Source organism: Aptenodytes forsteri, unplaced genomic scaffold (genome assembly GCF_000699145.1).
Source record: "Aptenodytes forsteri isolate BGI_AS27 unplaced genomic scaffold, ASM69914v1 Scaffold338, whole genome shotgun sequence".
Lineage (NCBI taxonomy): Eukaryota > Metazoa > Chordata > Aves > Sphenisciformes > Spheniscidae > Aptenodytes > Aptenodytes forsteri.
Window position 1 is genome coordinate 1,089,235 of NW_008795124.1, and position 16,256 is coordinate 1,105,490.

A 16,256-nucleotide genomic window follows, 5' to 3' on the forward strand; every position below is an offset into this window, starting at 1 on the left:
AGTATATTTGTGCAGCACTTCATATCATTCTTTTTTATTTGTTTGTTTTTTTCCAGAACACTATAATTATACATCTTCAAACGTAAATGCTGGCTTGCCTCTAAATGTGGCACATTCCTCATTGTCAACTCCATGTCATGGCCTTCAGACATCAAATCCCGTCATTTCAGTTGTCCCATCAACAAACCATCCTTCTGGATACGGAGGACACATCGACAGCGGGGCCTCCGAGTATTACCTGCCGCCAAACATCAGACCTAATGGAGCTCCAGCGCTGGAGAGCCCTAGAATTGAGATCACTTCTTACATGGGACTTCATCATAACAACAACCAGTTTTTCCATGATGAGGTTGAGGAGGCCATCCCAAACACCAAGCGGTCGCCTTCTACTGCCACTTTGAACTTACCAAACATTGAGGCGTACAGAGACCCGTCCTGCCTGAGTCCAGCGAGTAGCTTGTCTTCCAGAAGCTGCAACTCCGAAGCGTCTTCCTATGAGTCCAACTACTCGTATCCGTACACTTCACCTCAGACCTCTCCATGGCAGTCCCCATGTGTCTCTCCAAAGACCACCGACACTGAGGAGGGCTACCAACGCAGTATGGTGGCCTGCACTTTGCTCAACTCTCCGAGGCACTCTCCATCGACGTCTCCCAGGACAAGCATCACGGAGGAGAACTGGTTGGGGGCTCGCAACTCCAGGCCTCCGTCTCCCTGCAACAAGAGAAAGTACAGCCTCAACGGCCGGCAGACCTCCTACTCCCCACACCACTCCCCCACGCCTTCTCCACAAAACTCGCCACGGGTGAGTGTCACAGATGAGACGTGGCTGGGGAACACCAACCAGTACACCAGCTCCGCCATCGTTGCTGCCATCAATGCTCTCACCACCGACAGCACCATAGATATGAACGATGGGATTCCCATCAAGTCGAGGAAGACCGCTATCGACCACACCCCGTCCATGACTCTCAAAACTGAACCAGCTGGCGAGGATCACGGGACCATATCGCCAACTGCTGATTTGTCACCGGAAGACTTCTCCAGCTTTCAGCACATCAGGAAAGGAAACTTCTGTGAGCAGTACCTGTCCGTGCCACAGCATCCCTACCAGTGGGCCAAACCAAAGTCTCTGTCTCCGACATCCTACATGAGGTAAGGGACCCCGACTTAGAGGGCAATCCTGTTAATATCTTTATTGCATGATTTTTTTCCTCCTTCCCCTTCCCATCTCTGCTTCCCACCAAATCTGCCCATCCACTCATTCCACTTAGCCATTTCTTGCGACACTGCCTCCGTCGTTGGTGTGGCGCGACCACGAGTAAAGCCTTGAAGGGTTAAAAATGTCTGTCCTAGGAGTCATCCACACATGGGTTGTAACTGGTTGTCTGCATCCCAGGGGACGAGCCCCAGCCTGGGCAGACTAGAATGGGGTATTTAGAAGCTCGTGAGGCAGCAGGACAATTTGGTACCATCAAACCTGTGACTTTACTTAAATAGTTCATCATGTTTTAATATGTTTTTGTTGCAGGACTAAGAGATGTTCCCATTATTGTGGCTGTTACAGGGCCTTTTACATTTACGCTTTATAGACAGCGAATACAAAGAGATTAGGAATATGGTTCTTTTGTGCATTATTTCAGCTTTTACTTCGCTTCATCTGAAAGCTTCTTACCAATCTTCTTTTCCTATCTGCGTTGGACAGTGATTTTCTTTTTTCCTCCTTCCCCACCATTTTTATGTTTAAAGAAGAAAACCTTATTTGTCAGGTGATAATATACTGGTCACATTTATTTATCACAAGAGGACTGCGGGTAGGAAGCACCACAGAATAGCCAGAATTTGAGTTACATCCATTGCTTTTTCTTTCGGTCTCAGTTATGGTCTTTATTTTGAAGTCTTCTAGAGGCTGTATATGCAGTGGTACGCGGTGCAGGAAAAGAGTTTGGCTTTCCAGAAGTTTGCAGGCTGATCCCAGTCCCTGGTTGTGATGGCCACTCCCCTCTTCTTCCTCCCCAAGCACTTCTGGCTTCTTGCTTTTGACAGCAAAGCTGTCCTTCTCAAAATGAAAGATGTGGACATGTAGCTGACGTTTTATTTAGCGATACCTTCCCTGGCTCTCAACCTTGCTGGTCTCGTTTTTCTTCAGCCAGCACTTCTCTGCCACGTGCTATCTCCCAAAACTAAGATTGAGAGGTCTGTGGCCCTTCGTGTTACAGCATGTAGTGCTGTGGTCCCCTTGCTCATCGTTCTTCTTCTCCTCCTCCTCTCTGTGTTGCCCAAGCTCCTTGCAGGACCCTGGCTCAATTCAGTGCTGGGAAATGCAGCAACTCCTTTGGGTCTGGCTGAGCCACCCAGAGGTAAGCGCTCACTACCTTTCGGAGCTGGGATAGAGACTTAACGCCGGGCAAATCCTTCAGAGCCTTCCTGCATACTTAAAAAAACCCTTTTATGTTCTCCCACTGAAGTGCCAAGTAGCCTGCGTTCATCAGAGAGGCCGGCCGTGGGCTCTTGCATCAGGGGGCTGCTTTTTGCCGAAGACTTCAAGGGCAATAATAGGACAGTTTGACCAAACAGGCTTTTATCTTTCCGTTGCAGCGAGCGGCCCGTAGGTGCTTTGCTGCAGTCCGTCAGGAGGCACCCGGCATGCCTGTGCGCTAACACAAACAAGAAAGGTGAAGCGTACAAAACGGAGCCCCACTATGTTGTGTATTCAACATTTTTTTCCACTGTTTTGGTCTTGTATAAAATATGTTTCCTGGTTCACAATATGTTTCCATGTGATCTCATTAACTCATGCTCTAGGGCAGTTGGAAGTTACTGTCGAAATGTGATTTTAAGTTATTTTACCAATCAGATACACTGACTGTGCTTCCTTCCACCAAAAATACCTCTCGTTTTATGTATATGAAAGAGCTGGGCAACTGAGCACGGACGTCAACAGGATCACAGCCTACGCAACAGAAACTATGTTATTTTAAATCTTTCAAAAAAAATTGGTTAAGAATTTGTCACAACAGAGCTGGATTTTTTTCCTGTTATGTTACACATCTGTTCTATTTCAAACGCAAGGGCTGGAGGGGTGGGTTCCAACAAACAACTCGGGCTCCAAAATCTAGCCAGTCATAATGATTTTGAGATAACCAGATTTGATTACCTCCTCTGTCTCTTCCTGAATACGCGGTACAATTTTCATCAAAAGCCAGCGTGCCTTGGAAAATCACTGACGCCTTTCCCTCCCTCTCTTGCATTCCCATCTCTTTGGGGGCAGGAGGGAGCAGGCTCAGGCAGACCGTTTTATAGCAGGCATCAGTCTAAAAGGGAAACTGCTTTTTTGTATTGTTTCTAAAATTGATGATGTTTTTCATTTGTCGTAATTACAGCTCAATCCGCTTTAGGCTTTTCAGGTCCTGGAGCAAAGGAATAATAAGAGTATGTAATAAGAGTATAATAATGCCTGCCTTAACAGAAACACAGTCTTTCTGTGCCTCATGCTTCTCTTGGTTGCTTAAGAGGACTGTGAGCTCGGAGGCTCAGCCCGGTCCCGAGGCTGTGGGCTCTTCGGAGCAGGTTTGGGCTCACACATCCCCTTCAAGGGCTATGAACGAACGGGTGACTCTGTTCCTGCACGGGACTCGGCGCGCGGGTGCTGAGGATCACAAGACGGGGTGGGGGGGCAGAGCCTGACCCCACAGCCAAGGCTGAAGCTGCACAGGGTAACCCAGGTCTGCTGGGGATTTGTCTGTGGTGCTTCGGTTGCAGCCCAGGGCCTCACACCAAATCTTTGGATGTAGAAAATATTTAGAGACCAAGCAGAGATTTCCAGGGGAAGCTTTGGAACAAACCCTGAGGTAGCGATGGGAATCATACCTTTTCCAGACCAAAATGAGTTTACCTAAATGTACCAATCTGCCTCAAAAACTACTGGAGGTAAATCGTTACGTGGAGAATCGAGAGACGGCCTTTGTGAAATTCTGCTTTAGCTTTTAGCTCCAAGGTCTTTTTTTTATTTCAGTATTTATGCATTGTGCTGTCTCACTCAAATGCAGGAAGTTTCTGTCTGTAGTCCCTCTTTTATAGTTACTGTGGCAAATAGTTTAAAAAGAAGCACTCTACCAGGCAGTTACTGTACGAGCAGGTGATACTCTCTGTTTCTCAAGCCCTTGTTGCCTCAGTTGTGTTCCTTTCTGTGACATTTCTCCATCGCTCCTCAGTGCTGTGTAATGCGGAATCTCTCACGGGCAAAAATGTCAAAGCCAAAATGGAAGTACAGGACTGGACTTCTGCCCTTGGGCATGGGGACAGTGTTAGTGACTATTTCCAAAACTAAAATCCCGTTTTTATTTTTTACCCACTGATTAACATGTCCCAAATTGTCCTATGTTACAACAAAAAGTATAGGCACTTAAGAAAGTGCTGGATTTCTGAGTATCTTAAACATTTTTTATGACTTCCTCTTTAGCCACTGTATTTGACTAAACACAACCTGAAATTTCCTAGAGACAATTTCTTACTCGTTGAAAAGGAATGCATTGTAGTTATTTCAAGTATCATCAGTTTAATCCAAGAAGTGTGTTGGCCTGTAACACTTGAGTTTTCATTAAATGTAGTGTTTTTTGAGGGGAGGGGGAAGAGAAATGGTTGGGTTTGTTGGTTGGGCGTATGGCATGTATGAGGTCTACCACACCAAAAGGAGCTTCCAGGAATAGACACCCAGTTCCAGGTGGCTTATAAAAGCTCCCTCTTGTACAGTTTATTTTTTTTAACCGTTGAAAGCCACATTTTCTTTAGCTGCAGTTTCTTTTTCAGCCTCAAAAATATACATGTATGTTCTTGACCTCACAGACATGGGGTCATGTAGTTTTACATATGGAGGCTGTAGTTTGCACCCAGAGAATGTACGGCTGGATACCTGTCTACCAGTTGCAAAAGCACATTTGGTAAAAGCCAAAGGTCTGCATCAATGGGCTTGTTTATTTTTTGTGGATTTTTTGGATTCCACTTTTGTGACTGTGGCAGTATTAAACTCAAGCATGCAAAAATCGTTCACTGAGGCCCCAAACCATATGATTTCCTTAAAAATGGTGATTTTAAAATGTTGCATATTTTTTCCTTCTTTCGTTTGGTTTGTGGACCTTTCAGATACTCTTGATGCTTTTTTTTTTTTTTAAATGGATGTTTTGGTCCAGATGATGAGATAGAGGACAACCTTACTTGGGAGGAGTTGAGTTTCTCAAGAAATTGGGGTTTTCTGAAGGTGGAAAAGGGCACCAGCTATCTTAAGATGAGATGGTCACCGGTGCAGCAGCACCAGATTTGCTGACCTGTACCTACGTTCATGGCAGACTCGTGTGTTTATGGCCAGCGAGAGGAAGTTCCTCAGACAAAGCAAAAGCAGGGCTGTCTGGGCAAGACCCAGTGAAATGGGGACTTGTGGCTGTGTGTCAGTGACCATCTCCCAGGACTCATTAGTATTAATTGGGGGGGCGGGGGGAGTGGACAGGGAAAAGCCCACAGTGCCTCTAACCTTTTTCTCTCTCCTGCTATATTCATGTTGGATGGGGATATTTAGATGCTTCAACAAGTTCGGTTTGCCACCACGTACTGGGGGCTTTTGATTATGTTGGGTTGCTGTGCCATAAGGCTGAAGAATGCTTGGAAGCCTGTCTCAGTAAACTGGGGTTTTTTTGTTTGTTTGTTTGATTTAATTCTCCCCAGGCTTTCTCCTGACTGTTTTTCAGTTCATTCAAACGCCCCTGTGAGCATTTTATTAATGGCCTTCCTTCACCAGCTCGTTTTAGCACCGTGTGATTCTAAATTCAGAAGGAGCAGAGATGTGATGCCAGCCACTTGTTATCTCCATTCCTGCGGCAGTAGTTTCCTGTTCTTTCTCTAAGCCAACAAATGCAAAATTTCCCATGCAAATTGCTCTCTGAATGTGAAATTTCAGGACGGTAGTGTTAAGTATTATCTGGGAGTATGACGACGAGTCGCGCTTTCAGACTTCAGCATGAGGAATTCCAGTGCGCTGCATGCACTCCACGGAGGAGCTACTTGCTCCGCATGCCAGTAAAATCCAGCCAAGTCTGGGGTGGGACGCAGCATCTATTTTAACAGCTCGCAGCCAGATTGCTCAATTGTCAGACAGGAAATTAAAAAAAAAAGAGAGAAAAATCTACCCACGTTAACTCATAGGTGAAATATAAAGCAGGTATATTTTTCTGACCACAACCAAATTGGTGGACACACAGGCATCATCGTTGTTTTCTTACTCTTCAAAAAAACACACAAGGATCTTTAACAGGCATCTGCTTCGATGTGAGACATGGGTAATAAATAATAAATTGTAGCCGTATTTGCATTTGGTGCACAGTTGGAGCAGGGGCAAGCTAGCAGCCTGGTAAAAGTTTCAGCAGCCCTGTGGTTTCTCTAGTTTATGTTTTTGTTTCTAAAGGAACACTCCCTGTTAGAAAAAAATAAGTTTAGTGCAGGGCGCCCAGTCTCAGCCACACTCCTTCTCGGTCACTTGCTTCACTTCAGGTGCTGAAACACACTTACCATCCTGCTCTTCCAGGCAGTGGCTTATGCCACTGTCAGGCAGCTGCCTGGGGCAGATGACTCCATGCTGTGGTACTTGGCCAATGAGCAGGGTTAGTCCCTGTGCGAGACTGGCAGTTGTTCTGACACCTTTCGCACGGCAGCCGAGTTAAGGACAAAAATGTTTGCAAATCTTTTTCAAGTGGCCTTGGGCATCTAGTAGTTTAGAAAGTGTAATGGTAATTTAATTCCCAAATGCATAGCAGTCATGTGAAAATGGGGCTTAAACACCTTTGCAAAGTTTAATAGAAGTTTTTGGCTTTGTTTCCTCCCTGTCTATATTCCAGTGTGCTGCTTAGTATCGTTCTTTTTTTTTTTGTCTTGATAAATCTTTCTGCTAAAGGCAGAAGTCAGCCAGACTGGATAATCTGTTTTTTATTTTGTAACTTGATAAATCTTTCTGCTAAAGGCAGAAGTCAGCCAGACTGGATACTGGATATTTTATTTAATCATATTGTGTATCTGGTGTATGCAAAATAAATCACTATTCATCTGTTTTGTAATCTGATTTATGTAGGATGGAGTTACACTGAGTGAGTTTTCTACAGCCTAACACCAGGTTTTGTGAACCCGCCTTGAAACAACCATCCCTCATTACAGCATTTAGGAGGACTGCAGTTAGATTTATTATGGCATAGAAAGGAATGGGACAGGTTTTCAGTTGGTGGAAAATTCGATCTGAGGGAAATACACCGATGTGTATTTGATAGGAAGACTGCGTGAAGACCTTTCATTTCTCTTCTTGACCCCTGTGGAGGGGCTCTTCTCCCCTCTGCGTGATGCTGGCTAGATGAGGTAGTTTAGGCCTTTTCAAATTGATAAGGTTTATTTGCAGCAACCAGATCTTTTTTTTTTTGTAACTTGATAAATCTTTCTGCTAAAGGCAGAAGTCAGCCAGACTGGATAATCTGTTTTTTATTTAATCATATTGTGTATCTGGTGTATGCAAAATAAATCACTATTCATCTGTTTTGTAATCTGATTTATGTAGGATGGAGTTACACTGAGTGAGTTTTCTACAGCCTAACACCAGGTTTTGTGAACCCGCCTTGAAACAACCATCCCTCATTACAGCATTTAGGAGGACTGCAGTTAGATTTATTATGGCATAGAAAGGAATGGGACAGGTTTTCAGTTGGTGGAAAATTCGATCTGAGGGAAATACACCGATGTGTATTTGATAGGAAGACTGCGTGAAGACCTTTCATTTCTCTTCTTGACCCCTGTGGAGGGGCTCTTCTCCCCTCTGCGTGATGCTGGCTAGATGAGGTAGTTTAGGCCTTTTCAAATTGATAAGGTTTATTTGCAGCAACCAGATTTGATTTTACCACTACACCATTTGCTTGGTGACTTTTTCCTTTAACCACATTTAGCTGCAGGAAATTAAGTGCATGATGAAGATAACTTAACATAGGAAATAGCTCTGACAGCCCCAGCCCATGACACTGTTAAATGCATCACTCTGCTTCCTTCATCAGGAAAACTGCCATTAATTGTCAATTTATAATTGGGCAGGTGGTATTTTGGAATTTCAATGATAGATCTCAGGCTAACAGCAAACTGTATTTTTATTTTCAGGTTTTATTTGAGAACATGAATTTTACTACTTAATTATACTGACGTTTTCAGGTGCTGATTTGAAAGGGGTTTTTGTGGGTTTTTTCTTTGTTTTTTAAAGAGATTTAATTATTTATGGAACTTTTACTTACTTCTGTGTATCTTAAAAAAAATCCCTCTTCACTTGAGGGCTACATGCTGCCGGTCAGAGTTGTCCTTTTTAATTAAGTGTTAAAAATTTCTAATCTGATAGATGTTGTGTCCTCAGAAAAAAGAAGATCCATCAAGTGAGAATTTACTTAAAACCAGAAACATCTGTTTAAAAATGTGCGCTGATCATCACCAGGAGAGACACAGCTGGTTTGCTCTGTTCTTTGTCATTTATCATTAGTCAAATATGGTTTATCCAGAATTTTTTTTTTTTTTGAGACTTTTTCAGACTAAATTATGTACACCTAACGTGCTAGGCAAAGAATAGTGGCTACATACAATGGCCAATTGCCTGTAATTTTTTGCCGTCTCTTCACTCTTTGTATGAGTATCTAGTAGCGGAAGAGCTTCTCGTCCCCCCCAGGGGGGGCCCTGGCTTGCACAGGAGCTCAGAAGATGTAGCGTCCTGCCTCTAGCCAAGGCTGGGGCTGCTGTGCTTGGGGGTGCTGTGGCCAAATTCAGGATTTGTCCCTGGCAAGGTCTTGCCTCTGCAGAGAGTGCCCTGCTGGCTCTTGCTGGGTCCAGGTGTCGATGGGAGCTGGGAGCCCTCACAGAGGCAACATCTTTCTTTTGGATGAGCTCCCATTTGGGCTGAGCTGGGAGCTGTATGGCTACTTTCTTCTCTTCCCCTCTGTTATTTTTGAGGATGCTCCGTGTCCTGAGGGCTGGACAGCAGAGTAGCTGGAAGTTTGGAGCCTGCGACTCACCAGCAAACTGTGCTGGGGTAGCAGGGGGTGCCCAGGGAGTGAGGGTGGTCCTGGTCCTCACCCAGGGCTGGGACTTAGTGGCTCCAGCTGACCCCTGTAATGCGTGTAGCGTGTGTCTGTAGGCATTCAAATCACATGGCTCAAATTGGCAAATTTATAAGCAGTGAAGAAAGATAATGTAGAGAAATTTAGCACCACCTGAAGTCCCATCAGTGTATATGCACATGCGCACTAGCAGATAGGAGTTAAATATGCCGGTGATAAAGGGCTGGATAAGCACTTAAAAAAAAAAAAAAAAAAACAAACCAAAAAACCGGCAAAGCAAAACCAAACCCAGTGTGAGTGGTTAAAGTCTCTGGCCCACAGTGGGAAGCAGCAGGGATGCTTTGGGGGATGTGAAAGCTGTAATGCCTGCAGAGCCGAAAGCATGCTGGGGTAGCGTGTGGATCACAGGGATGGTAAAATGGAGTATTCAGTCTCCAGCTGACTATGTGCTTGTAATATACGCATCCAGTGCAGAAGTTCTTTTGCATCCTTTCACTCCCAGCCAGCTCATTTCAGCCGTGATTCACGCTGCTCAGACTGTCCTTGCACCAGGGCTATAGCAGGGAGGCGGGGAACCTGTAAATCCCCTGCGGCCAGCCTCCTCGCAGACTGGGGCGAGAGCTAATTAGCCCTTCAGCTTCCTCGTCTGCACGCTGCGGCAGGACGAGCCCTTTCACCATGGCAGGTAGCCCTGGTCCATGGTGGCAACAAAAGGGTTGAGGACCGTGATTTTCTGCTTGCTGGTCGTCTTCTCCAGGCTGATGGGAGAGATAATGAAGTTTGATGTCAGAGGACAGGGTAGTATGTTGCGGTTGTGCCGTTCAACTACTTGTAAAGGCTTTTGAAGGACATCTGGTGAGGAGAATTCATCAAAGGAGAGAATATACGCTAGACATAAAATTAGTGTTTTCATCATGAAGCTTTTTGCTTCGATTTTGAGATCAATAAATTTGTCTCACACCTAACACTGTTTCAACGTGCTTGTTTGTTTCTTTTTCTTTTTTTTTTACCCCAAAGCGTCAACTTGGCATTTCTTACAGCCGAGCTCTCCTGACTATTTTCAAGTGTGGTTTTACACTGGAAGTGGGTTTCTAAGAATGACACTTCCCCACCATCGCATGCTGTTGGGCCTGCTTGCTCGTGTGATGGTAGTGAGTCCTTAATATTTGAGTTAATTGCAGAGTCAATACAGGGCCGGAAGAGCTAGCTGGATTTTCTTCTGGCTTGTGTGTCATCGTTAGTAGGATTTGTAAGCAAGTTCTGACTTCAGAGCTTGCTCCCTTGCAGTGCATGAACCAGAAAGAGACCGGCTTCGCTTTGAGACTCTCTGACGTGTTTTTTGTTAGGAAGGAAGCTTGGAAATGGCTTTTTTTCTTCTTTCCGCCCCCAGTAAGCTGAGCAGATTTGTTGAAATCCATTAGATTCATTAAATGCAGAACTCCTCCAGAGCTGGTTTGGCATTCACTTCCACAGCAGAAATCCTCTTCCTTAAATTCCTCTGCGTCTTTCTGCCTACCTTTCTCCTTTTGGTTCAAGAGACAATATATTAAGATATTTGTAAGCTGTGTCTTAATGTTTTTCCATTTTGTTTACAAACAGGATAGGATCTGGGCCATCAGATATGCTCGACCCATAAATCTTCATAAAATAGCCATTTCCTTCTAAATTACTTATGTCATGGCATTATCCATATTGATGAAAGTTTAAACGTAAGATGGTGAAGGATGAACTGCGAAACATGGTCTCTAAAGTAATAGTGCTGGATGCTTGTGGTTTGTGATAGTGTACTTGATGTTAATTTTTAATACGTTTTCCTTTCCATTATAGCCCATCCCTGCCTGCCCTTGATTGGCAGCTGCCATCTCACTCAGGACCTTATGAACTGCGTATTGAAGTGCAGCCGAAATCCCACCACCGAGCTCATTACGAGACGGAAGGCAGTCGAGGGGCTGTGAAGGCATCTGCGGGGGGCCACCCTATTGTGCAGGTACCAAAACGTGTAATGAGCAGCACAGGTTGTTTATCTCGGCGCTCTGTGGTGAGCACCCTTTCTTCTGCAAAACTGAGAAGTGACGGGAGATTTTTCCTGTCCTCAAAGATTACTGCACGTGAGCACGCCTTAGAGCATATTTTAAACTGGATGGACCAAGCCTCTATTAAAAACAAGGCAAGAGCATCCACTTGCTCTTAGCAATGTGAATACGGTGCAAGCGGATTGCTGCTCTGTCCGTGTACGACTTAGGAAGTGTTCAGCTGGCAAGCGGTGACCGTGGACCTATCTGTGCAGTCAGATTCCAGACATGCAGTTTATGCTCAAATCAGCTGGGGACATGCCTCAGTACGCTTAGTCCTTAACTTGTGGTTGGATTAATCAGAGCTGTGAACACATGTCGGAGGGCAGAGCCGTAGCAGTAATGTGGAAGTATGTCACTGGTTTGGGTGTTGCAGTGAATGCTGAGCAAAGCGAGGCTTTCGAGTTTCTTCTGTTTAGTTCCTTAAACCCTTCCAGCCGCTCTGGAAAACGTCTGAGGTCTGAATCTAGTTTCATGAATTCTGCCGAGCTCTTCAGTTAATGTATATAAAGCATTTAATTTAATAACACTGTAAACTGACCCTTAATTCATTTATATGACTAGTCTCATTCATTTTTAAAGGACTTTTCTCAGGAGTGGGAAGAACAAGATTTAGTGGTTTAAAACGAAAAAAGAAAAAGTAGGGGGAGAGAGCCAACTGTGCCTGTCCCTCCTCAGCTGCTTCTTTCTCACCCAGAAGTTAAACTTTCAGTGCCTTCTGTCAGAGTTGTGACCTCCCTGTGCAGCGGAGCCCAGGTTTGATCGCTGCCCGGATGCCGTGGGACCCACGGGTGTCTGGGAACTGTCTGTGGGAGGGAGGCAGGCGCTGCTGCCGTGCTCACGCTGCTTGGGTTTATGCCACAACTCTTCCTGTAGGAGCAGCGGCTTGTCGAAAGACCGGATGGCTCGACATGATGTGCAGACCACACATGCAGAGCTCGTGCGCGTTTGTTTATTTGCTGTAAAATCCTGTTAGCAAACACGTCGTTCAAAGGAATGATGCGAGTTTGAGATGACGTTGGGCAGGGAATGCCACTACAGAATTTGTGTGCTGCTGCGGCAGCTGAAAAAGGGAAGTGAGGGGAGTTGTCAGCAGCAAACAGTTCGCTCTCTAGCTCTGCCAAAACTCATCAGTGACATGGGATTATGGAAGTGATCTGCTGAAAGACAAAAGGTTTTAGCAGAACATTTGTGAATGATATTAAAGAGGGGTTTGTGGCAGACACGCTTGATGACAATTAATACCTACTCTGTTTGTGGCTTGGTGCAAGGAAATGTAAATGGGGAGGCATCAATTCGCAGCGGCTAGCCTGGCGTTTAAAGTTTCCTACGTGCTTTTTGGAAAGACTGAATGTGATGCCAACATTTAATTGGACTAAATGCGTCCAGACATTTCCCCTCTCATCCCCTGTCCCGGTCTGTTGGGAGCGAGCGTGCTACTTCCAAACAAAAACAAGTGTCAGAAAAGAGGAGAGGAGAGGAAACTGCGGAAGGGCAAGAAGGGAGAGGGGAGGAAGCAGCCAGTCCTAGCCCTGTCAATTGGCTCTACCGGTTTAATAAAGATTAATGTATTTTTCAGTCCTTTTATTACAACCTGAACATCCTTTTCTCCAAAAAGAACAGAAACATAAAGAGGGCCAGAAAAAGCTTCTCCATGCTGACGTTGCCATCCCAGCCAGAGTTATCTGTTTGAGGAAATACTTAAAAGCTTCTGACTTAGACCAGAGTTGGATGGATGGATGGATGAAAAGTACTTCCAAAAAAGAAAGAAAATGCTTACAAATACTTTTAATAAGAGAAATAGTAAGTACTTATAAATAAAGAAGTACTTCAAAAACAAAAGTACTTATAAATAAATGAAAGGAGGAGGAGGAAATCTAGGGAGTAACTTCTGATAAATCGGTGACTGACAAAAGCTGTAAAATGCATCTCTGAATCAACATATTTCCAGATGTTGCAGATGTTTGGGTCAGGTTTGATTCAGTCCACTGTGTTATACAGAAAGAAGCCCAAGCTTCAAAGTTCACACCCGGGTGTAAGCTCAAATAGTATCTGAGTGTCTTCAGGTGAGAGATTTTGGATCAAGCTTTTCCCTGTAATATTTCCCAGTGTTTTCAATTGTGTTGACTCAGGAAAACCCCTCATAAAACTGCTCTGACCTGTTGCACTACCCTTTTGCGTTATTTTTTTGCCCTGTGTGGGCAGTCAGGTGTTTCTTATGTCACTGCTTTGAGGGAGTTTGCTTAAATTCTGCTTTTGTTAAAGCTCTTCCCCTTTACCTTCGGCAAGAGGAGAATGCAGAAAAGGTCTCTTCCTCCCTTCTCCGTTTCAAACCCCCTCTCACTAGCATCCTGCTTCCCAAACCAGGAGATTTCCTCGCTCTAATACCTCCACACATCTGTAGGGCATGCTAAGGCAGAGGAGAAGTAAATCCAAAGAAGCATCCACTGCTCATGGCACGGTTCCCCAGCAAAATTGCCAGCAGGTTACTTTCTCTGCAGTCGGAGCGTGTTTATCTTTTTTTTTCCAGGCAACATTAGCTTCCTTGCTGCTGCTCCATCTCTTCTTGTAGGAGGTGGAAGGGTCTGAGAACCAAATGTTTCTGAGGCAAGCGTGCTGGACGTGGAGAGCGATGGTGTAGGAGGGCAGGAGTCTCTCGTGGGTGTGACATGAAGTCCAGGGTTGGAGACCAATTTTTTCCTTGGCTCTGGTGGCTCCTCCAGGCTGTTGACTTTTTTCTGGAACTGGAAAGGGCCACATGTAAAGCTGAAGAGCTTTCCACTGGGACCCAGCAGCATGCTCAATGCCCGCTGGTGTATGAGGTTACTCTCCTCTTCCAAAGCTGAGCCTGGGAAAGGGCAGGCAGTGCTGAGCATGGCAGGCTGCCATGGGGGTTTATGCTGACCCGCGGAAGGGGCAAGCCTGTTGAGTGCTGGCAGCTTCCTGCGGCAGCAGAGTCTTGCCCCGACCTGGTGCTGGAAGGCGCCACTCACTCCTTATCATCTCTCCATCATCTACGTGGGGCTTGCTCACTGGAGACTCCTGCGGGCTGTCTCCCAGCTGTGTTTCGTGCCAGCAGGATTTCCTATGGATTTCCTTCTGTGGGATGGCTGCACCCTCCCTTCTGCAGTTAAGAACGATATGGTTTTGAGCGCTTCAAGTTGCCTGTGAGGGCTAATGAGCCCGGTAACACAATATTCCTCTCTCTCACATTTCGCCTTTGCCTGTTTGGGTGTTTGGCTGCCGTGGCAGCCCCAAGCTATTGCTGTTCTCGATTGCTAAACGTTTTGAGAGTGGGATGAGCTGGTGCACCTAGCAAGCTAAAAATGCTGCACAAGATTGGCAAGCAAGCGGTGCCGGGGAGCGGTGCTGGTGAGCTCACGGCTGGCACCGGCTTTTACCCCTTGGCTCGGGGAAGTATTTTGCGAGTTGTCATTGCCTTTAGTGATTTCAGACTGGGGTACTCGCCACTCTGAGACAGAATGGGGCCGGTGCCCCAGCTGGCGTCAGGTGTTACGAAGCTGCACACCATGCCAGGTGAGGGTGAAACCTGGGACCACTTCGGGGAGCGAAATCACGCTTGTTAGCATCCTGCTGGCACCTCCGCATTTGCAGTTCACGACTAGGGTGAGGATTTCTCTGAATGGAGCAAGATGAAGTAAATGGGGACGTTAGGAAACCCACAGAGTTAGATAGCTACAGCCATATTTTAAGCGAGGTGAATTTAATTCAAGGGGTGTACATCCAGAACATCTTAAAAACGTCCTTCATTTGGACCTATCTCCCATTCTTCATTTTAAAAGCGGTGGTGAGGAGTTGCACAAGATGGGGGTTACATTCCAGCCAGTGATGGCTCTGTTTCAGCTGCAGGTAAGTAATCTGGCAGATAAACGTTTGGGATCCCCAGGGAGGGATGGCACCAGATTATAAATATATGTTCTATAGATATTCTAATTAATAACTCATCTGTGGAAAAAGTCAAGCACTTTGGCTGCCCGAGATGGAATTTTTACAAGCAGGGTGCGGTGTATCTGTGAGATAAAATCCAAATACTCAAGAATGTTTAATTAAAGGGTATGATTTACTCCCATAAAAGACTGGACTAAAGGGTGAAAGAAAATATTCAAATGCACAGAAGAGCCTAGTAAGCACTTTCAAAAGTCATTATTATTATTCATTTTTTTGATGCAAAATATGCCAGGAATTTTCTTCAAGATCACTCTTGACGTGAGGTAGATAAATTGGTTAGAAAAAGGGAAGAAAAGGAGTTGCAGGGTTTTTTCTTTTTTATCTAGGTAACCGGTACTAGCCAGAATTTGTTTTCCTCTTGGAAGAATAAGTTAATATTGAAGATACAGTGAATGCTGCCTTGCCTTTCACTGTATCGCTTTGCAGTGAGATGGTGGAGGTTGTGTATGGCTTGTGCGCTCCAGTACAGAATTTGACCTGAGCCTGTGAACAGATGAATAGTCTGAACTCCCTCATTTTATAGGCAAAACACAATGATTTGTCTGCTGATTTACATAGTCAAAATGTTGTCTGTGCCAGGAGACTTGCTTACAAGAGTTGGCTTGTGTCATTTCTCGACAAGATCTCAAGTAGGCACTTTGGGTCCGATTTTCAAAGGCCTTGAGGCATATGTTGGGATTTTTAAATCCCCTTTATGACTAACAAGTGTCAAAGTCTTCTCTAAAGCAATTGCTGTCTCAGTATTTTTGTACATCTGCACATCACCATAATTAGGCACCAACATGCCTCTGAGCTATTTGTGCACCCCGCTGACACGTGGAGTGTGTTATTGTTTGCTTCCCATGGATCAGTTGGTTTTTTTGCTTTTGGATAACGAGCTCAAGTAGTCCAGGTCCAGGTGCTGGCCACCGCAGGTATCTATCAGAGTCCTTTCATCTTCCAGACCCAAGAGCTATGTATACCTTTTTCAAACCCCTCAGGGAACAGAAAGCGTTGCTGATCAAACCGTTGTAATTTCGGGGGCAGCAGTCAGTCCAGCGAGCTGCAAATGCATTCAGGTTGGGGCTTTATGTTTTAACATCACAGTCTCATACAGCAC

General features: G+C 45.2%; 1 protein-coding gene across 2 annotated transcripts in view; it reads left to right on the top strand.

Moving 5' to 3' along the window:
* Positions 1 to 202: 202 nt before the first annotated feature.
* Positions 203 to 16,256, top strand: part of NFATC1 (nuclear factor of activated T-cells 1) — a 114,871-nt gene continuing 98,817 nt past the window's right edge. For both annotated transcript variants that reach the window (XM_009277187.2, XM_009277185.2), the window contains exons 1-2: positions 203 to 1,155; positions 10,944 to 11,103. In XM_009277187.2, coding sequence (XP_009275462.1) covers positions 308 to 1,155; positions 10,944 to 11,103 — 1,008 coding nt within the window. In that variant the 5' untranslated portion in view covers positions 203 to 307. The remainder of the gene's footprint in view (positions 1,156 to 10,943; positions 11,104 to 16,256) is intronic.